The sequence below is a fragment of the Phodopus roborovskii genome, unplaced genomic scaffold (genome assembly GCF_943737965.1).
Source record: "Phodopus roborovskii unplaced genomic scaffold, PHOROB, whole genome shotgun sequence".
In the NCBI taxonomy this organism is placed as follows: domain Eukaryota; kingdom Metazoa; phylum Chordata; class Mammalia; order Rodentia; family Cricetidae; genus Phodopus; species Phodopus roborovskii.
The window spans coordinates 11,689,242-11,714,392 of NW_026126470.1; the positions used below are offsets into that span (position 1 = coordinate 11,689,242).

The 25,151-nt window shown below is 37.6% G+C and overlaps 1 protein-coding gene across 1 annotated transcript in view; it reads left to right on the plus strand.

Annotated features, from left to right (window-relative positions):
- Nucleotides 1–7,428, plus strand: part of Gbe1 (1,4-alpha-glucan branching enzyme 1) — a 215,415-nt gene extending 207,987 nt beyond the window's left edge. Inside the window, exon 16 of the mRNA XM_051191744.1 lies at nucleotides 6,676–7,428. Within this exon, the coding sequence (XP_051047701.1) occupies nucleotides 6,676–6,732 (57 nt within the window). The 3' untranslated portion in view covers nucleotides 6,733–7,428. The remainder of the gene's footprint in view (nucleotides 1–6,675) is intronic.
- The last annotated feature ends 17,723 nt before the right edge of the window (nucleotides 7,429–25,151 follow it).

The following is a 25,151-nucleotide window of genomic DNA, read 5'->3' on the forward strand; positions in this document are numbered from 1 at the left end:
GTTTAGCCGTGTTTTAGACAGGGAGAAAGTCTTTGTCTAATTTATGGCTATATGGTAGGCTCAGGTCACGTATTAATCATAACTGCTTTGCCTGGCTCATTATACTCCTGTCTTTCCATTCCCCTCTTCTATAAGTCTCTCTCAGCGTGCATCGTTCTCCTCACTTTAAGAGGTAGTCTCTTACATTCGTGACATCAAGAAATAACCTAACAGTATGTGGATATATTATAGTGAATAAGCACATTTTTATAAACGGTTCCCTCTTTTAAAAGTTCCTAAATTAAGCATTAAAATCTGTATGGCACCCCGGGTGCCTACCCTACCTATACCCTACCACCTGAAGTTGAGCATGTCTTTCATTTAGTGAAGTGTATTATGAGTGGAGGGGATCGCCCATAAATAAACGACAAGACTGCCACAAGGACAACTAAGTAGTGATGGAAGCTGTGTGGTTGGGCAGACTCAGCCGGTGTTCTTCTGTGTGTATAAGAGTGTGTCTTAACAGCTCTGATTAGGTTTAGGTGGGTACAGACAGAGAGCCTGTGCATAGTTTCGAGCGAGGGCTCCTGGGTACTATCCACTTTTAAAGAGCTGCTGCTGGAATTGTCAGTGCATGCAGCTTTGATGTGTGCACTGCGATTGATAAATAGTTCATTGCATAAATGAGGAAGACAGTTACCTAGAATATTGGAATAACAAAAAGGTAAAGGACTCCTGAGGGGCTTAGGGAGATGATTCAGCTCACAGTGAGGACCCTGAGAAGTAACATACTGCCACAGTAAAACTGAACTTTATCCACTTGAATGCCCCAGGAAGAGTTTGAAAGATTCAACAAAGTTCTTCTGCAGATACATTTACCAAAGGCTCCCAAATCTCAACAGAATTCTGGCATGGAGAGCCCTGGTGCTATAGTGTCCTGTCTGCTCTGCCACTTGCCAGTTGTAAGCAGTCGAGTAATTGAACTTGATGTCTGCAACTGTTTCTCTCTTCTGAAAATGAGAACGTATAGCACTGGCCTCTCTATGGCAAGAGACCCCTAGGAAGCACAGACCCCTTAACATGACCAAGCTTTTCAGAAGCTACAAAAGGAGCTGAGCTGTGTGTTTAAGTCCTCATGGCCATGCGTTTAACCATGTCATGGATGACATTTTCATATCTTGAACATGTGAAGACACTAAGTGCCTGGAGGATGCTAGCTTAAAAATACTTTCTCCCACGGTGGAAGAAGTTACTGTCATTGCTCAGCACTCATAGTCTTTGGTATAGATAAAAAACCGTCTTTGTATCCATTCAGTTTTTCAGGAGAAAAGTAGTCTGACATAATTTAAAGTAGTCAACAAGCCAGGGGTCGTGGCAACCAGCTTAGTTTTTAAGCTCTAATTCAAGTGATCTCGCAGACATGGTACACAGCTTCTAAATTAGCAGGTAGAAAGGACCCTTCCCCCTTGTTCTCAGGAATTCACCACAAACAGAGAAGGGAGGTCTAAGAATTGCACACACCACAGCTCTGACCCTTCTCAGTCACATGGAGATGGGGAGCCTCCTTCCACAGCGGTGTCTGCTTCTCAGAGGCTGCAGGTATTTAGACAGTGCTCGTCTACAAGTGCTCAGGTGAACGTAAAGTGATAAATGAACCAGGAATATAGGGGAAACACCCACACACATATGCGCGCGCGCACACACACACACAGAGAGTTCTGAGAGTAAAAGGTAGGGAACAAGACAGTGCATGAACAAAACATCTGTCGCAGGAATGCCTCACTATAGTGCAACTCCTTAAACGGATTTGTAAGTGCTGGAATCCAATCAAGTGCTTGACAGTGACCCTGGTGCACTGTGGCTCACACAAACACCAACAGTTTGACCTCTATGTCCTGCACGCCTCGACTAATGAAATGAAGAGTAGCTATAACTTTCCCTCATTCCATGAAATTTCTGCCCATCATAACCGCTTCACAGCATTTGCTAAAGCTTAATGGGCAAGCTCAATAATCCAAGGATCTGCTGAGTAAGTGTCAAATCTGCTTTCAAAGACAGCAGCAAACACAGCTCAGAGGAATCTTAAAATACACCTGCGTCCTGCGGCGTCAGCAGGTACTGCCTGGGAGCTGTCTGTGATTTTTTTTACTGAAGACCATGAAACCAGTGCTAACTGGATTCACACCACCAGGGAAACACATTTGCCAAGTCAGGGCGCCCCATGGCTGCTGAAGTATAGGGCTGAATGCCAGCAGTGTGCTGTGCTGAAGATTTGGGGGAGCTCCATTTTAGCATAGAGACTGGTTTGTGTTAATTGGCACATGTTGGGTGAGCAGAGTCCCTTTCCCTTCTCTGGCACATAAGTTCAAATTGCCCAGCTTAAAGGATAGCACAGGGGCTACAAGATGCCATGAGTGTACTTCCCTTACAGCTACCAAGCCAAGGGCAGTAATGAGGGCAGGACCAAAGCAGGAGACTTGGCATTAATTACACTGTCAGCTTGACTCTTTCCCAAAATGTTCTGTGTTTGTGGGGATTCACAAGGGGATCTTTTAAAGGTGTATTTTCTGTTTTTCCTCATCTAAAAATACTGAAAATACAATTTAACAGTTGGAACATATCTTTGACACTATCTATAGAAATGTTTAATTATTTTAAGAAAAACTATTCAATTCTTACAATTTAATTTTCTCAATATTTCTATATTAATATGTCCCATATAGAATCCCAGATAGAATTGTATTTTAATATATACGAATCACATGAATAATAAATATAAATTAATTAAAATATTAACATATATTTACTTCTCTCCTAACTCTTAGTGCACAATGGGAGCTAGTTACATTTTTCTCAGAAAGTACTTTGTAAGCTAATACATGTATATGAGAGCTAAAGTTACCTTAACTTTCACCTTTCAAAAGGAAAGAATCAACTATTAAAAGGTCTAATCTATTTTCAGTGAATAATATTTTCACCCTACTGAATTGCGATAATGCTAAATTTAGCACACTTTCTAATATATTATGTCTAAATTTCAAAGTGTCATCATCACATGGGTTAGACACCATGTTTTCCAAAATTTTATAATTAATTTTGCAACTCTTTTATGATCCTAAAGAAAAATAACACAGTCTGGGCTGTCATAATAGATCACTATATAATAATATAGTTTTGAGCCTTTACTAGTGGTTACTGTAGTGGTTAAGTCTTTGAAAATTAGCCAAAGTAAGTAGCTGGTAGATTAATGCACATTTGACACTCAATAAATAATTTGGATGCTCTTTACTCTGAATCAGGTCATTATTATAGCTAGACAATGGACTTCATAGGCATACACTGCATTGTCTCATTTGTTCTTATGTGGCCCTTACAGTAACATGTGTAAGGCTGAAAAGCTAACCAGATATGTTTTACAGTACATATGGTCTATAGCATATCTACTAAATCTTTTCTGAATGTGTGTACCAAGATGTTAGTTATATTTAAATATACTTAAACATTTATGTTTAAATCTACTTATGTCTGTGTCTCTCATCTTGCCATTCCAATCAAAACTGTTTTGAAATTTAAATAGTCAGATGAGTGTTCCAGAACCGGTATTTATGCATTTAGTTTTAGAGACCCAAAATTTGTTCCTGTTTCTAATAATCTCATCATAAGGATTAGCACTGGTTACCTTCAGCCTTTAGTGTAATAGGCAGGCATTTCCTAACCACTAAGAACAATGATTTACATACAAGGAAAGCCAATAAAGAATAAAACTCAAAATTCACAAATAACCAGAGTGGAGAAAAATTGCTTGTGGGGAAAGAATATGCTGCTCTTATCACAGAGACTCCAGAGCAACATAAACACATGTGGTAATTAACAGTGCAGAAAAAAAAACTTATTATACAGTATCCCTGTTAATGATATTATATGATTACCATTCAGAGGTTTTGAACAGGTAGTATTGAAGTCTGTAAGTGTGGCTAGAATTGGGGCCTTAAAGTCCCTTATACCGAATGGTCAGCATCATTTAGTGGGAAGTCTTGGAACATTTTTAATCTTTTCATGCCAGAATGGAAAAGCCAATGCATGTATTGCAAACTCGAACTTCTTATACTCTCTTGTTTTCAATTCTTAAAACTGAACTAACTGAAATAGCTAAGGTTCCAAAGAGAAGTCTTAGAAATCATAGTTGTTAATAAATCACTATGAAGATATGAATCAAGCTACTGTAATTGACTCGAATCCAAATAAGAGATTGAGTGGCCCTCTTCTGACCTATCACTGTGCTGCACACTGAGACGGACCCATCCTTATTCGTCCCCAGTCTGATTAATGGGTCTTATTGCGACTTCTTCAGGGTCGTGAACTGCCAGATTCCTGTTACCTCTATCACGGGACACTGTCTTCTCAGAATGAGTTTAAGGGAGGAGAATGTGAAATGTGTATGTCTGGTTTTTGTTGCTAGCTAGAAATTTAGATTGCTCTTTAAAGGTTGTTCATGGCAGAACCTTCCAGCTCACCTACCAGTCAAGCTCAGTAACAGCGATCATGACCCAAGGACAGCCTCCCATCGACACTTGCCCTTTAGAGGGACAGATTGATCTCTAAAACTGCACTGAGGGAAGGAAGTGAACTTTCCAGACGATTTCTCCATTTGTTTTTTTCTCCTTTCTTTGATCTGTTTCTGTTGTCAGTGGCTTCATTGTAGTTCACAATCCCCTGGATTAGATCTTTCTGGATCCATGGAGGTTCCCTTCCTTATTCATGATACCTCCAGCTTTCCTTTGTTGAAATAGTCTCCTGCATCTTACCCTAAGTATGGTGACTTAATAAAAAAGAATGCACTTTTTGGTTGAAATGAATTGCAGTAGCAGTTAAATTCTCATATGATTTAAAAGTCAGTAGACATCAGTACAGTGTATAAATTGTATGTAAACAGAGTATGGCTTTGAAATACTAGGTTTTCTCACATGTAATGACTATGAGTATGTAATAATTATGCTTTTTAAAATACGTGATTGAAAATCAGACTGGGACACCAAACTAAACAGGGACTGTTAGCCTTTGTAAAATTTTTACCAAATGACTATTAGTTTACAAATCACTGTTACATTTAAAATAAGGTTAGAAATCCTGACCTCTAGCCATTTCATTCATAATATAATTCTATTTAAATGACCTTTCTAATGGACTGTGTTTTAATGTTTAAAACTATCCAATTCCATTGGTCTGTCTGACTGCTTTTGTAAGCATAGTAGGAATTCTTCACTGTAGATATCATAAACAAAATAGTGAGGCCATCTTTAAAGTTAAGGTACATTTGACATTTTTTAATTTTCTTTTGAAGCCATGTTTTTATGGTTTTTATTTTGGTTGTAAACTGTAAAAGGCATGTTTTAAAACTCCTAGTCAAGTGTTCAAGTAGAGATAAAATGACTGAATATGGTAAAATAATTAACAAAGAGATGGGGAGAGGTCTCAGTGGTATCAACAGTCTATAATATTTATGTTGCTAGTACTTAGGAGTATATAAGATAAGTCAGGTCGCACAGCTCATTTGTTACACATTTTATGTAGATGATTTTATGAATGGCTACATTAGAGGGCTTTTGGAAGTCTGGACATACCAGCCCACTGTTCTTCCTCCAGTTGTTACCTGTTCTTTTGTGCAGTTATTAATGGTTGCCACCTTACCTAAAAGCACTTGATAGCTGTGAGAAATCAAGAGCTAGTTAACCCCTGCTCCCATAAAGCTCCTGGCTCAAGAGGAAGGATAGATACCTGGAGAAAAGAAAAGTAGTAAACAAACAAAAAAAAATCACAAGGTGTGTGACGGGTTCAGAAGGAGCCAAATGGCTTCTGTGACCTAAAATGGAGTGGAGAACATTCAGTATCTGGGGTTGTCCTGGAAAAACCTGGCCATGAGTCTAGAGGTTATTAAGAGTCGAGAGCTATAGGAATCAGCGAAGCAAAGACTTCAGAGCATAAGATATATTCTAGACAAGACTGAGAGGAACATAAAGACTCCTGTACAGGAGGCTGGGATGAGATGGTGAGGGATGGGACCTAGCTGAGGTTGCAGGGAGGAGAGGAGTTTCAAGGGTTATCTCAGAGGAAAGTCCTTTATTTTGTTTGCTTGTTTTGCACTTTTCTTTTCTTCCTTCCTTCCTTCTTTCCTTCCTTCCTCCCTCTCTCCCTCCCCCCCTCTCGCTTCCTTGCTTCCTTGCTTTCTTTCTTTTAATTGGATTTGCACAAGGCCTGACATACCTAGGATCCCTTAAGTTATGTTCCTGCTTTAGTTCTTAATTAAAAAAAAAGAAGAAAAAGGAAAAGAAACAGTAAGATTATATACTATCTTAATGAAAAGCATTGTTCTTTTGAGAGTACCTGGTTTTTGCATTTATTCTTCTAATCACCACAGGCAACCCTTCTGAAGCCCCTAATAGTGAAATCTGGCTTAGGAGAGCCCTTACCTCAATCTATGTGTAATTTCATCTTTTGTAAATAGTATGGAGCCCTCTAGTGGCAATTGTTGTAATAGCTTTCTATTGCGGCCAAAAGAGTTGAAACTGAACTTGAGCCTTCTGATGGCTGATCACTGTAACCTTAGTCATATGCCAGACTGCATGATGTCTCTGTCACTTTGTTATGACAGCATGTTCAGCGTTTCTTCCCATTACACCGATGTGATTGTGTTGACAGGTGTACATTCCAAGCCGCGTGGCTCTCATCCTTCAGAACGTGGATCTGCCACACTGAGCACACCTGAACTCAGCCCACCTCATGCAGACGGGTCATGCTGGCTGATTTCCGCTGCCACTGTGTCGGTAATGCATAAGCTTTGCAAAAACACGGCTGTCTAGCCAAAACATCAGGCTGAAATTCAACTTTGGAATATGCAAATATATATAGCTTGTTTCTGAAGTAGATAGGAAGGATGTGTTTTAAATACTAGCAATGTGTATCTTGAAGCCTTCAGAGAAATTAGGATTTGCAAATGAAGTGTAATGTATAATAATTTTTAAATGTTACTTTACTGGCAAAGTATCTAATCCTTTCATTTCAGATTTGAATTATTCATCATGCATGATTATTTTTGTTATAATAAGACAGTATTGCCACATGGATATGTGGTGGCCTTATTTGTTCCAATGTCTATTGGTCTGAATTATGAGGTACTGAGTTTGTGAGTTTGTTCTCTTTCTTTTTCCCCAAATTATGTTTAGAAATACTGTATTAAATATGTAGCAGTAACCTAAAGATGCAAATTTTATAAAAGATAATATTAAATTCTTATCTATGCCCTCATTTTGCATTGAGTTTTATCTTGTAATCTCCTGTCAATATACTGTCTTAGTAAATGCCTATACTCAGTCTTTCTGAAGACTTGAAATGGTAATTGTAGCATTTCAGAAAATGTCTTTCATTTCAACCAATAAAAAATGATAAATTGCATTGGCAAATGTTCATTTTTTTGTAGCAGCATAAGGAATGATTTGCAATTAGTATTAGTGTATGTTACCTCAACTCTGATACCTTCTCTATGTAGATTCACATGTTCATAATGAACCAGGCAGCAATATGTTTCCTTCTTTGGGAGAAATTTTGTAATTTAAAATCATGTTAACCAGGGGCTAGGGAGATGGCTCTGTGGCTTAGAGCACCTTCGAAAGCAAGAGAATCTGTGTGCAGAGGTTGGAGAGATGGCACAGTGGTTAAGAACAAGGCTGCTGTTGCAGAGGATCTGAGGGTCATTCCCAGCGCCCACAGCAGGCAGCTTACAACTACCTGTGACTCCAGCCACAGGCTTGCCAGTGTCACTTTCTGGCTTCCAAGAGTAACCAAACTCACATGTGCATACCCACATGTAGACACATACACAAAATTAAAACTAAAAATAAAAACTTTAACAAAAGACAATTTAAGTTCAAATCACTAGCCCTCACTAAAAGCTAGAAGTGACTGGGTACACCTATAATGGCAATTTGGGGAAGAAATGACAGACAAATAAAATATTGGGCTTTATTAAATGAAAGACTTGGTCTCAAAAAATAATGTGAAGGGAGATAGAGGAAGGCTCCTAGCATCTTCTTCTGGCATCCATATGCATGATAATGGACATGCTGTCACACACACTAACATGCCCTACACACATGAGTACATAATCAACACATGTATACAACTTCTAACCATTAAGAGGAAAACCATATTAACGAAATCAGATATCTAAGCTTTTCATTTGTAAGTGAGAACCTTTAGTGGCCACATTGACTCAGTCCAGTGGGATACTCCATAAATCTGCTTTTCGGGTCTCAACTCATTGGTGTGCATTTTATGCATAACAGAAATGATGATGCATTCATGAGAAATGGGTTGTCACTTCTTTATTTTAATGCTGATTCTTGGTTTTTATTTTGATGATTCATAATTAGTAAGAAGTGCTTGGAAATGAGGGAATGGGGTGAACATGACCAAAATATGCTGGGCATGGATGGAATTCACAAAGAGAGCCATATTATGCTTTAGAATTTTTAAAACATAGTGGTGAATGAGGAGTGGATTTACTTTTGCAGCTAAATCTATATATTAACCATCACTTTTGAGTAGCCAACCTTGAGAAAAGCCTTGGCGATCTATGTTTAGACACGTTACTTGTCTTTAATTTTAAGTGCTATAGTATAGTAGCTTGGTTTTCTATGTCTCAGCATGACCAGCTGATAGCGGTGCGCAGGGAAGCCTGGCTGAAGCCATCCTGGCCTTTTCCACACTATGCAAAGGTGTTCGTGTAAGTGTTACAGCTCTGAGATTTCAGGTACCCTGGCAGTCAGGAGCCAAGGGATAGCACAATCACAACACACACAAGACATTTACTGGGAGGGAAGACCCCAGGAGGATGGCTGCTTCTCCTAAGGCAAGAAGCATCAGAGAACTGAGCAGAAGGCAGGGTTTATATGGTCTTTCTTGGGATGGATGAGGGTGATTTCCAGAGTCGGGATTAATGGGATGCCAAGTCCAGACCTTAGAGCAAGCTCAGGGATCGGTGGGATGTCAGCTTCTGAGCTTGGGCTTTTTACTCTATGGGGTGGGTATGGCCTGGGGCCTTAGAGCAGTAAGAGTGTTCTGTGGGTGGACTGATGGTTGAAGGTTCTCAGGAGGGGCCTGACCACTTGTCCTCCTCGAGGAGCTTACATTTAGTATCCCCGTGTTCCTGTGGTTTGTGTTCTGTACGTGTTAGTGATAATAGCATGATGCGCAACTATGGTATTCCCTGTACTAGTATAATATTCTTACTATTGTGTTTGTTGTGTGTAAGGAGAGATGATTATTTTGCATCAGGAATATTGTATGTGTGCAAACACATACACACACACACACACCTGCGAGCAGACATACATGTTGCAGATGTGCAAGTGTGTGTGTGTGTGTGAAGGCTAGAATACAACCTCAGTTATATTTCATTAGTTGTCACCATTTATGACGATAGTATCTGTCATATCTTAGACTGTCACCAAGTAGGCTAGACTGGCTGGTCAGTAAACCCCAAGGATTTATGGGTCTCCTCCTTCGCAAAGCTCAGGACATCAGGCCCATCCATTCCAGGGACTGAACTCAGGTCTCATGCCTGCAAAGCCAGCTCATTGCCAACTGAATCATGTCCTCAGAACTCTGAGTTTGGGTTGGACATTGTTTTTGTATTTTTAACACATGACATTGCTTACTGTTAAAATCCATGTTCTTTCACCATGCATTTCTGGAAGACTTTAAATGACCAGAGTAATTAGGGCTACAGCCCTCTACATTCAATGTAGCTCTCAGTATGAAGTTAATTTTTATCAAGCTAAGTTATTTGTGCCCCCCCATAATGCCCACTGCCTCATCATACTGAGGACAGCTATGACTGTATATTGTTAGGTGACAGTCATTTTTAAATATTAGACCAAAAATAAACATTTAAACGAAATACAATTTCCTTTTCTCCATCTTGATATAGCTGGTTTTAGTGAATCTGGTATATTTCACTGTGTGCCATTTATGTGGGTCACTGGTATTCTTGTCATCCTTTTCATTGGCTATAAATGTTTCCAGTAACACAGCAGACAGGTAGAGAATTTCACATGTTGTCTCTTGCAAATGTTCCTTCTACCGTGTGCATATTCCTAACATCAAAAATGAGAATAACTCATCTCTGTTAACTTTCACAATGCATATTTTTGCTCTTTGATTTTTACATCCTAGAAAATAGAGATAAGTTCATATTTTTTTTTTGCACCCTCTCCTAATTTTAGCAAATGACTACTACCAATTGCTCTATTATCCAAAGAAGAATTTATTCCTGATGTAAGTAATACTTGCTGTTTTAGTTTGATATTGGCTTACTCAGGAAAAGCCATGGGTCTAGTAGCCTAAAATGAAATTGTAAACATTTTTTTTTAATCTTACAGTCTTTCCCACTTTATACTACCTGAACTTTGAAAGTCAGTGCCCCTCATATTTCCTTTCCTATAAATGTGATGTTTATTGTTCTGCCTTCTTCTCAGCCTAAGTGTTCATCTCTAGCATAAGATGAGGGATTTAGTCACCACATTCCTCTGCTTCAAAAAGTAACCAGTGACAACGAATAGACTTTTTTTCATGACAACTGTACAAAAAAAAAAAAAAAAAAAAATGCAGACATTTCTCCCCCTCCGACTCAAGCCCTTCTTTAACGGTATCAGTTCAGCCTGTGTCACCCATGCGGGTGCAACAGACATTGCTATGCAGATCATACAGGAGGTAGTCAGACTGAGGAGCCTATTCTTCAACTGATACCCATGCGAGCACAGACGGATCAGGGAGCAAACAGTGAAGGGTAATGTGTTTTCCTCTCCTTCGGCTCTCAGCTTCAGGGAAGATATTGTTTCACTGTTGCTGGTCCCCCAGCCATCAAAGCAAGGTGAAATAGCTTTGCTATTACTCTTCCTGGGTAGAAGGAACCAGAGCAGATAAACTGGATAGAAGGCAAACCAGCAGCGAAGCAGCCTCCTTGCTGGCCCCGTGTCTCGCACATCATTTCTTTTTCTCCTGTTTTGAGTTGTGCCCTGAACTTGAGTTCTTTAGACCGCCAAGCTCCATTTATCTATTCCTTATAAGGGGACAGGCACTGAGCTATGAACTTTGTGCAGCAGAATATTCTGATGAAAGAAAATAGAAATCTGAGGCACAGCAATGTCATGTCCTTTATTCAGTACAGTTCATTTATCATTCACTGGGCATTAGAATTGAAATGTAGATAAATTTTCTCTGTAAAGCCAGCCTTCGGGCAGAAAAAAAATCAAATGAACTCCCTACTAATTTTTCAGCTCTATTATCTTATTAATGATGATTTGTAGAGAAGTGTAGAGAAACATTCACACTTTAGGGCAAAATTTCTTAATTGGTAGTGTAGGAATTAAGATATAGTAGCTTTACGGGGTCTTTTTCCCTCCATAATTTAAAACGTTGCATCTGGACTTAGCTTGGCATGAACAATGTTTTGCAGACAAAGTTTTTGTATGTGAAAGAGACCCTGTATGATACACAAACTCCTGTTAAAATGTGTGGCATTCTGGAAGTTTACTTATAAATGCAATGTTGCTTGTCATTTCTGATGGACCAGAGAAAAAGCTAGCCTTCATGTACAGTTTCTGACACTAAGAGACATACACTACACCGTGTTTTACTATAACAATGTGACACTATGATCAGAAGACCTGAATACAAATTAGAACCATTAATTTCAGGTTCCTCATTTAATGGGCTACTTGTATGCCCAGAAATTTAGAACAAAAAGCCCTAGTTCCACAGCCCTGACAGGCTAAGATCAGCGATTTGTCCTAACATTCCAACTAAAGAAATGGAAAATGCTGTTGATAAGCAGAGAGAACAAATGTAATCAATTTGGACTCACTGTGAAGAATGGATGGAGGTCTCCAGTGAACCCAAGTCTATCTTTGGAGTACTGACCTGAGATTTAGGTTTAAATAGAGAAAGAATCGAATCAAGGGCCAAGAGATATGTATAGCCAAGCACTCCCAGTCAGCCTGCTTATGGGAATCAATAGGCAGTATAAACTGAGTACTAAGGGAAATGGCTTGTCCCCTCCAGGGGATGCAGCACCTAGTTGATGAGTCTCTAACCTATCCGTTCTCCCTCTCTGTTCACAGCCTAGAATAGACCCTGAGAGGTTGAACACATCTTAAGAATGCCACAAAAATATCCCACACTCACACATAGCTTAGTGTGTCACATTTTAGATGGAAAGGTTATACTGTCTTCTGAAACATTCATCCTTATATACATATTTACATAACCCGAAATTAACATATTAAAGGTGGGGAGAAACACACAGTTTCACTCTCAAATCTTGTCAGTTATATAGTGTTTACAGTAAGTCTCCTTGAAGCAAAAATTTGACAAGAAGTCATACCAATTCATACAATTTACTTTGCCACAAAACAATGTACATGAGTTGATAAGGGTTTATGTGTAGGCTTGTCTAATATAATATTAATAGCAAACTATAAATATCTGACATGTGTGTTCATATCATACATATATTTGTTATGTCCCAGACATGGAATCAGGATGTCAGCTAAACATACACTTGCTCATTGGTTGCAACATTTGTCTTGAACTAATGAATCATTTGATTTCCAACTTCATGTAATTTTGGTTTACTTAAGACCATCAAATATCACTGAATCACTTTATTTTGAAAGTTTTCCAAACATGTAGGCTATGTTTCAAACTCTTGATACTCTAGAAGATTTCTCCTCAAAATATTTGTTTCTTTTTTTTTTTATCTTTAGAATGAGGATGGACACAGAAATAATTACTGCATCTTTTTCCTGTCCATCAGTATCCTTTTTAACTGAGTCTTTGCTGTTATATTCCATTTATTTCAATGAAAAACATGCTAAAAATAATGGAAAAGATTTTATTACATATGTAGACCAACCTATACTGTAATTTTGTTTTTACTACATCTGACCAATTGAGAAGAGGTTCTTGTATAAATTATATCCCCTCTCTGAATGGCCAATAGCTCAGCAGGTAGAAGATAGGTGGGACTTGCAGACAAAAAGAGAGTGCAGGCAAGAAGGAGGGCGGAGTCACCTGGACACTCAGAGAAGCAAGATGAATATGCTGAAAAAAGATACTACCAGAGTGTAGATAAGACATATTGATTAATTTAAGTTGTAAGAGCTAGTTAGTAACAAGCCTAAGCTATTACCCAAACACTTATACTTAAGTCTCTGTGTGATTATTTGGGAGCTGGCTGGTGGTCCTGACAGAAAACCCTGCCTACACTTTGTAACATCTGTACATATCTTCTTCTTCTTCTTCTTCTTCTTCTTCTTCTTCTTCTTTTTTTTTTTTTTTGATATGAAAAAATCAGGGGGTATCTTATTATGTTTATGTTTAATATTTAGTATGTATTGTTAAAGGCATAGTTTACTATTGAACATGTGTTGATTGCTCACTATAGCAATATTTTATGTAAATCTTCACTCAGAGTATTTTGTAAGTACTGCAAATTGGTAATTATTGTCCTCGTACGCAAGCCTGGTGTTCATTGTAACTCTGTGGTCTTCCACATCATTTCCACACTAGATGAAAGAGATACAGATCAGGACTTACAAGCTTGATCTCTCCTTTGTATTATTTATTGGTCCTTAGCTGACTCTGACCCTAGACGGGAGAGCAGCACCCCACATGCCCAGGATGGATACCACTTCTGCTTCATCCTTGGAATGCAGCTACATTCAATCTGGATTTCCTCAATGTGTTTTAGCTTGCCTCCCCCTTCCCTCCCTCCCTCCCTCTCTCTCTCTCTCTCTCTCTCTCTCTCTCTCTCTCTCTCTCTCTCTGTCTCTCTCTCTCTCATTTTACCCTTTGCTCTCTTGCCTCATTTTGAGGGAATTCTGTCATGGACTCCTCAGCCCATCGCTGTTGTTGTTGTTATTGTTGTGGCCTCTGTTGATGGTTATTGTATCTTCTATGAAGAGAAAGTAAGATTATGTTTATGTTTCTAATTTACGTTTGTCATTTAAAGATATATGTATGTGGCTTCTATTTTGTCTTTATTCCTTAACTTAAACTCTCAATCTTACTCATTAGAGAGTTTTTCTTTTACCCTTGAATTTTATGCAGTTTAAACTTTATAGCAATATTCTCACTCATTTCAAATTTGTTGATTTTCAGGTGGAGGTGGTGAGCTTTTACCACCTGTTTGGGCATAACTAACCTTTTGATGTGAGACAAGTTGGAAAAAGCTGCATAAACGATGGTGTTTTGTTTCTCTCAAAGTTGGACTGGGAGCCCTATTGAAGATTTTCATGTTAAAGATAAATAAGGATGTTAGGAATGGGTTGAACAGACACATGAATGGATAATGCAAAATCTGTAATGTGTTGCATTAAATTTTCAGCAATTAAATGATAGGAAAATGAGTAAGACATCACATATTTAAAGCTACATAAGAGACATTGCCACATACCATATTTAGACCTCAATTTAAATTTATGTCCTATGAAAGAGATAGTTTATGTATTAAAGAACATATGAATATTGATTAGGAAGGTCTTACAATGAAATTAGTGTTAATTTTGTACTGTTACATGAAATTAGTATTAATGATGTGATAATTATAGTATAGTTAAATAAGATGTCAATATATGGTTTAGATTTGCATATTCATATAATTATTTGATATAATATTTGAGAAGTTTATAAATGCTTCAAAGGAAAATTGAGGAAAGGTAAATTTTCATGACAGTTGGAAATAGTTGACGCATCTAGAAGTTTGTTATACTCTTCTACACCGGTAAACATTGTCAGATTCTTTAAAAGTTGGTTATTTTTATTAATTTCTTAGATTTGATCATTTATTGCCTGGCCTATTTTGTTTTAATCCACTTTCAGTATTATGCTTCATATTTAATTGCTGCTTGACATTTTTGTTTTAATCACTGCCTCATTTAGAGAGACAGTATATAACTTGTTCGATGTTTATTTCATGTACAATTTGTCTTGTCATTTAAATGTCAGGCCAGAAGCATGGCCACAGGCACAGCAAGGGGAGGGAGGAATAAGGCTTTTCAGAGCCAAGACCCTTGCTTCCTCATTCCAGGTACAGCTGTCTTTCAGGATACTGGAAGATCCTTTTATAATACACAGACCATGAGGACTATGACTTACACACTCTGAGATGAATCTCAAGCAAGTATTCCCCCAGAGCATGCCATTAGATATCTGAATTGTTTCTCAACACAAAATTCCACCGACTACAAAACTGTTAACTGCTCTAGGAGTTTTCTGTAGGAAGTTAAGATCAGCCATGAATTCTGCTGTCCTAGTTCTTACCTGGCATTCAATTTTCACATTGTTTTTGATTGTTTTGTGTTATGGTGTTTGTTGTACATATGTTCGTTAGAGGAGGTAGAATGAAATGTTAGAGGAGCTAGAACCTTGTTTGCTGACTCTGATGTGAAATACCTTTTATGGCATCCAGACTTCTTGGAGAACTGATTAACTGGGGTGAGTAATACAAGGTGAGTCTTTTGCTTCCTTGGGAGCTGAAAACAATTCCTTAAAACAAAGGTGCCTTAGTTAGGAGTTTTTATTGCTGTGAAGAGACACCATGGCCATGCCATCTTTTATAAAGAAGGCCATCTAATTGAGGAGGCTTGCTTACAGTTTCAGAGGTTCAGTCCATTATCATTATGGTGTGGAACATAGCAGCATGCAGATAGAGGTGACGCTGGAGCTGAGAGTCCTATGTCATAACTCAGAGGCAACAGGAAGTTGATTGATAATCACACTGAGGGAAGCTTGGGCAAAAGAGACCTCAAAGCCCTCCAATACAATGACATACTTTTTCCAACAAGACCTCACCTCTTAATAATGCTACTGAAGTCTTAGGCAAGCACTGATGTAACCTTCAAGCAGAATTCCTTCTACTCAGAAATGTATTCTTGCACGTAAGGTGTTAAAGTGATGGGATAAATATCCACAGTAATATTAGAGGTAACCTTTAAAGTTAACTCTTTCAAATTCCTTCACAATGCCTAGTTTCGTGTTTCAAAAACTGAATATTAACTGTCCAGATAAATTGGCACAGAGATATTCAACAAAATACTAGATTAGAAAAGAAAATAACACACAAGGAGGAGCAAGAGTAGGAGAAGAAAAAGGAGATGACAAAGTTGGTATTTATCCTACATAGGACACCAGATAGAAACTAGTACAAGTGGGTAAATGTGCACAGTTCAGCTAGAGAATTATATTTTTCCTAATGTGAGAAGTAAATCCAGATACCTGAATGCCCAGATCCTTATAGAAAAAAAAAATTACATTTAAAACAAATTATATCTATTGTTCCAGGGAAACAAAACAGCCCTAAAACAGTGGTTTAGGGGTGGGAGAGCCTGGCCTAATTAACAGTTGTTTAAAGTAAAAAATTATTTGTCGATGATTTTCAAAAATCGACTCAGGTAGCAGTGAAGATTTAATTGTTAATCCTAAAAGCGTAATGACTGAAAAACAATTAAAAAAAAAAAAAAGCATTTGATTCATGTCATCTTGCTTTCTGGGACAGGAGCCCTTCTCCATCTCCACCTTGGTATGCTTTCTGGAATGTAAAAATCCAAGCACATGACAGAAAAAGAAAAATAATTTAAGGACAAAGTTAGGTTTGTATTTTAAACTCTCCCTGTGTCCTACCCCAAAAGCTAAAACTCCATCACACTGTCGTGACTTTAGTAGTGGGAGAGGATGAATTTTCCTGCATCAGGTAAGTAATAAAAGCAATAAGGTGTAATGAAAACATAGCACACTGTCATCCCAAATTGTCAGCTAAACATGGGAGATCTCATACACTCTATTTCCTTCACTGACTCAAAATGCAAGTTAAAGACTTAGTTAATTCCAATAATAACATCATTTAACATGATGTTTGCCAAGCTTCTAAATATTGTTTAGCTTAATCCTGATCCACTGAAAACATTAATAACTCCTTCACAAACATTGTATTTGACTAAAAGATTTGGATACATGAAGTTAAAGGTACACCGATCTCATCCTATGTTTACAAGACCTGTAATTCCTTTTCAAATTTGTGTGTGTATGGTTGTGGTGTGTGTGTGTGTGTCTGTATCTCGGTTTTCATTGTGTCCTTACTGTCACCTTGTCATGTAGTTTACATTTCTCTTGACATAACCCATGTGAGCAATTTTATTTCCCTAAGCACAGAATTATCCTGATGGGTATTTAATTACATCTCTACAAGGAATGATATTCCCTGCATTATATGAAAATTTAAAACCAGACTACTAATGTATTTCTAGGAAGAAAGTGAGATGTCATGATGGATTTTTATTTAGTTACTGAGCCCCTAAATTGATCTGTTTGTTCTTATTTTTTACTAGACTAATCTTCTCTTGCCTTGTTGGAATTGCCTGTACATTTAAATTTTAATATAATATAAATTACTGTAGTATGTTTGTAAGTCATCAAATAACTTCTGGAGCAAGTTATTAAATTCATGATGGATGGATACACAGCTAGATAGATAAAGATAACAAATGTTTGACATATGGATTGATTGCAATAGTATAGTTTGTAGCTAGGTGTTCTGTTTGGAACTAGTTGCAGAGGAACCACTTAGAGCTAATGAGGACTCCTGGAGCATCCCTTGATATTTCATTAGTTTACAGCAAGGTTTACAAGATTCATGAAGGTTTTTGTTGTTGTTGTTGTTGTTTTTGTTTCATTTGGCACACCATTATAAAACAGGATGTTGAATCTCTTATTATAATGTGTAAAACATTAAGTATGTTGGCAACAATGATGAATTTTCTACATAATGCAAAAGCAAGTGCTTATCTGTACTTTATTAAATTTTCATTCATTTATATACTTATATCACCTAAGAAAAGAGAAATAGATATTTATTCACAGCTAGCCATAGAAAAGAAGTTAGGAATATTCTGCTTTTTTTTTTCCTTGTTTCTAAATGAAAAATAACTCCTGTCTCACCCATCCATCCAACCCTAGAGCTTGTGAGAGCCTGTCATTGTATAATGTTAGGATCCATCCCAGCATTCCAATAGCTTGTTCACGTGTCCTTTATTTAAGGATATTGTAATTCATTTGTCCATTATTTACTCATGTATTGAGACCCTGTTACTCCTGTTGGGAACAGAAACATAAAGAACTAAAATAACTTGACCTCAGGTGATGTGGAGCAAGCAGATCTCTCTGATCATGACTAATGTCCATTCCTCTGTCTTTTATTTAAAAATAGAACCATTATTCATGTGCCAAAACATGTTTCTAGCCATATGACTAAATTCTATGCAAAGAGAGAAGTTAGGTAATACTTAAGAATTGTCCCTTACAGGGAGGAAGCTGGAGCATTTGCAAAAATCAGCCTCTCCCTTCCCCATTAGTTGTATTGAACATGGACAAAATTTCTGAAGATCCATACCTGCCTTTACCAAGTGAAAACTTTGCATAGTAAAATGCAGAGGGGAAAAGAGAACACTCAATTTCTGACATTGTTAATCCAGTCACACATCTATAAACTATCATTTCTCTGTATTTATTTCATATCAGAAAGTACTAGTTCTTATATACTCACTAATGTATCTATAGGACTTTGTTATAGATAGCAAGTTCAACCTTAGAAATTTCACTTATCAATAAGACAATAATTTCAATTGATAAATTGAAGTCCTGGCTATGTAATACTTGAGCAAGACTGAAGTGTCAGATAGAAGGCAAGCATATTAGCATAGTGGAAATAGGAAATTATGTAGAATGCTCCCCTACATACACACTGATTCATCCATCATGAATCAATGTCCAAGGGAAGTTGAAGTTCAGACTCTACAAAACACACAGGAAGACAATGGAATGATAGGGGGCGATAGTCTACAAATGGCCTTAAAGACTAAGAATATGGAATTCTGTTTCTTACTTTTACACAGTACAAGGTACTTAAATATCAAATTCTTAAAAAGAAAAAAAAATCCTACAAATGAAACAAAAGTAAACAATGGCAGTTGCAAGAAATGAATCATAATTGAAGTGAGTTGTCAGTAAATCTTCCTAAAAAGCCCATGATGGGCAGGATTGTGGAGTCAATAGTTTGGGGCTATTACCACAGCATTGTAAAATCCTCCTTGGAAACATCTCAATATTTAAACCCCCAGTTTCCCCTGTGACTAACCCACTAGCATGTCCTTGACCCAATGTTGCCAGGCTAATTTTCCCTCTGCATTGATTTTGGAAAGTTGTGGCTCAGGAACACATTGCTCATGAATTAAGACTTGACACCCAAGACAAAGAATGCAGGCCAGCTTGATCCACTCTGTAATGGTGCACATCTGAGTGGAGTTTCCAAATGCTCTTCTTGCATTTAAGTGTTCTTCAAAGTGAACCACTTCAGAGTCTTAACAACTACCTATGCAGTGTGATTGTGGAGATACTGGCAGCTTGAGGCCACAGTAGTTTTAGCAGAACTACATAGGTGACAATAAGAACTAGTTACGTTTAAAAGGCCCACAGGTGCTTTTGTCAACAACATAATTAAATGTCTTCTCCTAAGCCCTTGTTCCTTCCTCAGACCACTCTCTTTTCCTATCTATCTCAAGTATGTATGCCGCCAATACCCTGTAACACCTTACTGAAGAAAATAAGGCTGCAAATTTAATTTGCAACCTGTAGACTAAAGTTTTGGGCTTGTTTCAGATCCATCAGCCTGAAGCCTATCAGAGAGAACTGATCATTTCCATCCACGTGCAGACATTGTAGCTTTCTGGTCACTCCTTGAATCCAGAAAGTTCATTAATGTCAATGTATCACCTTCCTTCACAATGGCCATTCATGCAAAAGAATTTTGGATTTTCCATATTTGATTTCCATATTTATATGAATGGTAACTATAAGTGATACTGAAAATGAGTGTTAGTCATTTTGTCTTAGAGAGTAATATTTTATTTTCCAACCAGGAGATATGAACAGCACAAAGTTTTATCCCTAAGTGTTTTCTTTATCCATGAAGTACTTCTGGCCACAGATGTTCTACGTCTATTCTAAGGAGCAATCGGGAAAATGGATATCACAAGGAGTATTCCAAACACACAGTAGTTTCTTCTAAAAGAGTTGGAGAAATCTTCAGCCCATGAACCATTCTCCATTGCACCAAAGTCAGCGGTTCTCAGGAGGATGCCCAGACTCTGCTGGAAGCAACAGTTGATTATCACAGCTGCCTGCAGCACGGAAGTGGGTAATTCTCGGGAGGATATCTGAGAGCCACTGGCAAAACTCCCTCTCTGCCATCTGCTCATGCCCTTTCTCTAAGCCGAGTAAGGGAGTTGCTGAGAAAGAACACCCAGTATATGGCACAAGACATATGCAAAGATTGCTGAGAAGGAATTGATATTGTGCCCACTCTTCACTTGGCAGAGTAATGAAGAAACATAAAGATGACTGTGAAAAGAAAACCATTCAGAGTGGTTTTAATCATCAAGAAGAAAATGAGAATTGTTTCACAAAATATATGTTACGTCTTAATGTATTAAAACTCGCTGGCAGTTACAATCATATGGGAATGGGAAAAATAGCAGCACTGTTATTTATTTGCTATATAGCACAGTGATTTAAAACATCAGAATCACTGACACTCTGTTTACCTCTTTGTATAAAATATGCCATGTTTTGTTGATACTCATGGGACACTTGCCCTTTCCTAAACAGAAAGGCAGGAGGGGAGGGTTGGAGGAGTGGAAACAGAGAGGAGATGGAAAGGACTGGGAAGAGAGAGGGGAAATTGTGGCTAAGATATAAAAGAAATTACATTTAAAAATGTATCAAGAGTGCTTTGAACATTGGTTGCCTTTTGTTCATGTAGCTTGGTGGAAAGAAGATCTTTTCTATGTCTTTGTGAATTGCATTTGTTTTTTTTTTTTTTTTCCAGTTTGAAGCAGCTTTCAGTGTTCTATATCACAAAATTAAATTTCAGTGCTGTGAGATATCTCCAAGAATTCCTTTGATGTGGAGTTTTGTACAGGCATCACTTCTTTCTCAGGACAGTCTACATCCTTTTCATCATTAGCTCTTTCTTTATCTGTGTCAGTTAGCTCTCATAGAAGAGACTGGTGCAAGCCTTGCTAGGCATGTAGGTTGTCTCAAATATGGAGCACAGCACTATTTCCATAGCCAGCTTGTTTTCCATTTGCATTGGATTTGCATTGCCTTCCAGTATTATCCTAGACATTTCTCATGACAGCACTTCCATGGTTCATGACAATGTCCCTCTTCTATATTCACTCTTTTAAATTGTTCGTAGGAGACAAGTCCAATAATGATCGCATGCCCTACTTTCTGTGCATAAGCTACAATACAGATATAACCAGTCACCGATATCTTTTGAAGGAAGTAATGGCCTTAGTCACTGATCATGATGCCTGTTTGACATTTGTATAATGAGTTGTCAACTAAATAGCTAGTTTCTCATGTTTTTGTGCATATTACTTAGTTACTATATCATGGTAGATGAAATATGTTGTTTAGAACTTGTATTATTTAACTAAAATGTGAAAACTGAAACTCATGTATTAGAGCTGCTGGTGGTGAGCTTGTTAAGCAGTTAGAATCTTACAATGGCTAGGGCATAAGAGTTGCGAAAATAAAAAAGAATCAATACCTTTAAAAGCTGAAGGTAAAAAGTGAGGATGTCGTAAGTAGTAGTAGTAGAGAATTTAGAAGCAAATTTATGATTAATGTAAGCCCTGTAGACTTAAAGGAATGATGCTGATTTACCTGAGTATATCAGAAGGTTGTAAAACTTCAAACATACTTCAGGAAGTTTAGAGATACAAAGTAAATTTGAATTCCATCTACAAAATAGTACTAAGTAAAACTAACAATAGAAATTACCATACTTGGGCACTTACAAGTACTTCCATGAACAAGTGAGAGAGTTCTTCATGGTAGCTTACAGAAACATGAATTCTTGGACTGATATAATGTAATAATATAAGAAATGTTGCTTTGAGGTAAGAGAAAGCAAAAGTATGGCAAATGGGAGGTAAGGTGTGGGGGCATATGCCTTTAACCCCAGTCTTTTGGTGGAAAAGGCAAGAGGTAACATGTTTGAAAAGAGTTTGAGTTACATAGGAAGACCATAAAACAAACAAACAAACAAAAAAAAACCTCGGGGTTCCCATGCAGAGCACTCTTAGTGAGTTTTGGAGGGAAAAGTATCACCAAATTGCTGGGATGTCAGAAGACTGAAAATCCTTGAGAATTGGTGGAATCTTGGCAGATGATGCTCGGTAAAGGTGCGATTGCGGTTTTCATGTTCTTCAGTCAACAAGACTGAACTCTGAGAAAAAAAAAATCATACTCTCTCTTCTTAAAGAAAAGCATGAGTTTTGTGGAGGAGAAAAAGCTAGCAAATAGTTAAAAGTAGAGGTGTATATTCAGAAAAAGCAGAGAAGGAATCTGGAAAGCGGGAGAGAGCAGACCACGTGTGACTCCGAGAAGAGGAAAGGGGTAGGTGCTGAGAGAGAGCACTTTCTCTTCACCTAGAAATAGAGTGAAGAGGCCACTCCACTGAGAAGCACAGGGAAGGTCAGGGTGAGGACTGAACGGCTGGGAGGGGTTTGCAACGGTTTCTACAGGGGCTGACAGAATGTGACTAAAAGCATTGTCTGCCTCGTCTAATAGAGTGTAGCACATCATTTTGACTCACGGATAAGGTAAATTTTGTGAAGGCTTAAAAAAAAATCTCAGTACTTAGCTACCTGAGAATTAAAATGAAGAAAAGAACTATCCCTAGGGAGATAATAGTGCTACATCAGCCATAAATCAAGAAGGTGACCTTTTATTGGTAGAAAACGCATTGTTAAAAGGGATGTCTGAGTCAGGATGGTAAAATGAAGTTTGGAGAATTGAAAATATATAGTTACTACGGACAGATTGAAAGAAAAGATGTTTACTAAAGAGGAACAAAGCTTTGTGTAAGAAGAAAGAATTTTTCTGTATATGTATTCAATGAATGTTCATCCATATCAGTCAGATACTTTATCATTCTTTACAAATATGCTATTAAATTCATACAACTGTAGGGTGCCTTTTCAGCTCTCCATGTAGCTTTTTCAGAAAAGTATGTCAGACTGTAGGATCTTCTACTTTTTTTGTGGGAAGCCCCCACCACACACACACACACACACAAACACACACACACACACACACACACACACACACACACACTATGAACTATATTTCTAAAAAATTTTCTGTCAATATAATTTATTTTTCTTTTTCTATCAAATGAAAGAATTCCTTACCAAGGTACTGTAAAAATGTAATTTTTCTCTTCCTGAAACAAGCAAACTGACAGACAAAGGATAGACAGTGAGGTCCAGTAGCTTGGCGACTTTGAATGGGAGACCTGAGACAAACTGCAGATATGTTTACTATCTCATGATGACTTGAACTTGATTAAGATGGTTCTTATCAAACTATAAACCGGGAGATGACCATATCTCATTTTTTGGTTTAGCATGTCTGTACACACACCTTTTTCTCTCTTATCTGCTATCCTTCTGGAAGTGTGGTGTGTGTGTGTGTGTGTGTGTGTGTGTGTGTGTGTGTGTGTGTGCGTGCGTGTGTGTGAATGGTGATGAAAGCCAATTGACCCATCACTCCAACTTCTACCTAAGATGTAGAGACTTTCTTCTATGTTTCAGAACTCTTGTCCCAAAGCCAATTTCTAATTATCCTGCAGGGGATAATTAAAGAAAGCATCTAGCACATTTGTGTGGGTGGGTTGGGTTTTAATGCAATTGTGGAATGCATCTTAAATCTTGACACTATATTCCCCTCCCTCTGATTTCATATGACATGCTGCAGAAACATATCTTTATTTAAAACTATGCCACTATTAGTAATTTATTATATTTACATTGTATATGCATAATATAATAACATAATGATTTTCTATTACATGGTTATACAAACTTGAATCTTAATGCATTAAATGCAATGGTTTGCTTTCTGTTTTACAAAGCAGAATAGAGATTACACCACAATTTTGCATGGAACAGTCTGAATTTATTTGGCTAAAAAAATTAATATTCCACAAGAATGTTTACCTAGACATATCATTTACCTCTTGATATTTTGCCTTCTCTGTTTCTAAAAGGTCCTCCAGTGACCCTCACTGGCTCTAAAATAGTGAGATCTAAGTGTAGTTTTGTTGTATAGTGTGGTGAACTCAGAGGGCTATACAGGCGGGGCTATTTGCCTTTGCAGGTCAAGGAAGAGGGTGTTCCCTTAGATGACTCTCACCTTTTGAAGACAGTGGAAGCCATACACAGTGAGAGGCAGCATGTTAGTGGGACTCATGAGTCACTAAACGGTTTTCACTTCCACAGTGTGTCCTGATTGTGTACAATACAAGTAGGAAGCATAGGAATAATTGCATTACTTTTGAACCTAAGTCACTTTCACACTTAATTCTTCCTAAAAGTGTTTTCTGGGGTATGAAAATAATTAGAATGTCTTGAGTTTGGACTGTCTTAGAGTAAAGAGGTGGAAAATAGAATTAATTGCAACGAAACAGTGTGTTATGCATCAGTTTAAAATTATTCTTTTTTTAATTTCTTTTATTGAGCTGCAGTTTTCCTCATGATTGACCTTCAGATGGTTAGGAATATTGCCTCCTATCACAAAGTTGAATAGACTAGTTTCTGGACTCCCTTGCTTATAAAATCATAAATTAAATCGACTTCCCTGAAGCTTAAGGCTCAGGTCACTGGGGTGTCTTTTAATGAAGATATATGAAATGAATAGTCAAAACTTATGGTCGGAATGATAATGTCCACCTGCAACAATTGTCCACTTATCTTTTGCCCTTGATAGCATTAGTGATGTCTTTATCATAAGCTTACTTAACCAAATAACAGAGTTACAAAAGATGTAGTTCATATGGTAAATGCTGATAAGAATTCATTGAGCAATGCAAAGAATATCATAGAGAATGGTCAGCATTAAAAAAAAAAAAAAAAAAAAAAAAAAAAAACTCCTTGACAAAAACAGAAGAAATTTCCTTAAGAAATGAGTTATAATTTTATGGCATGGAATTG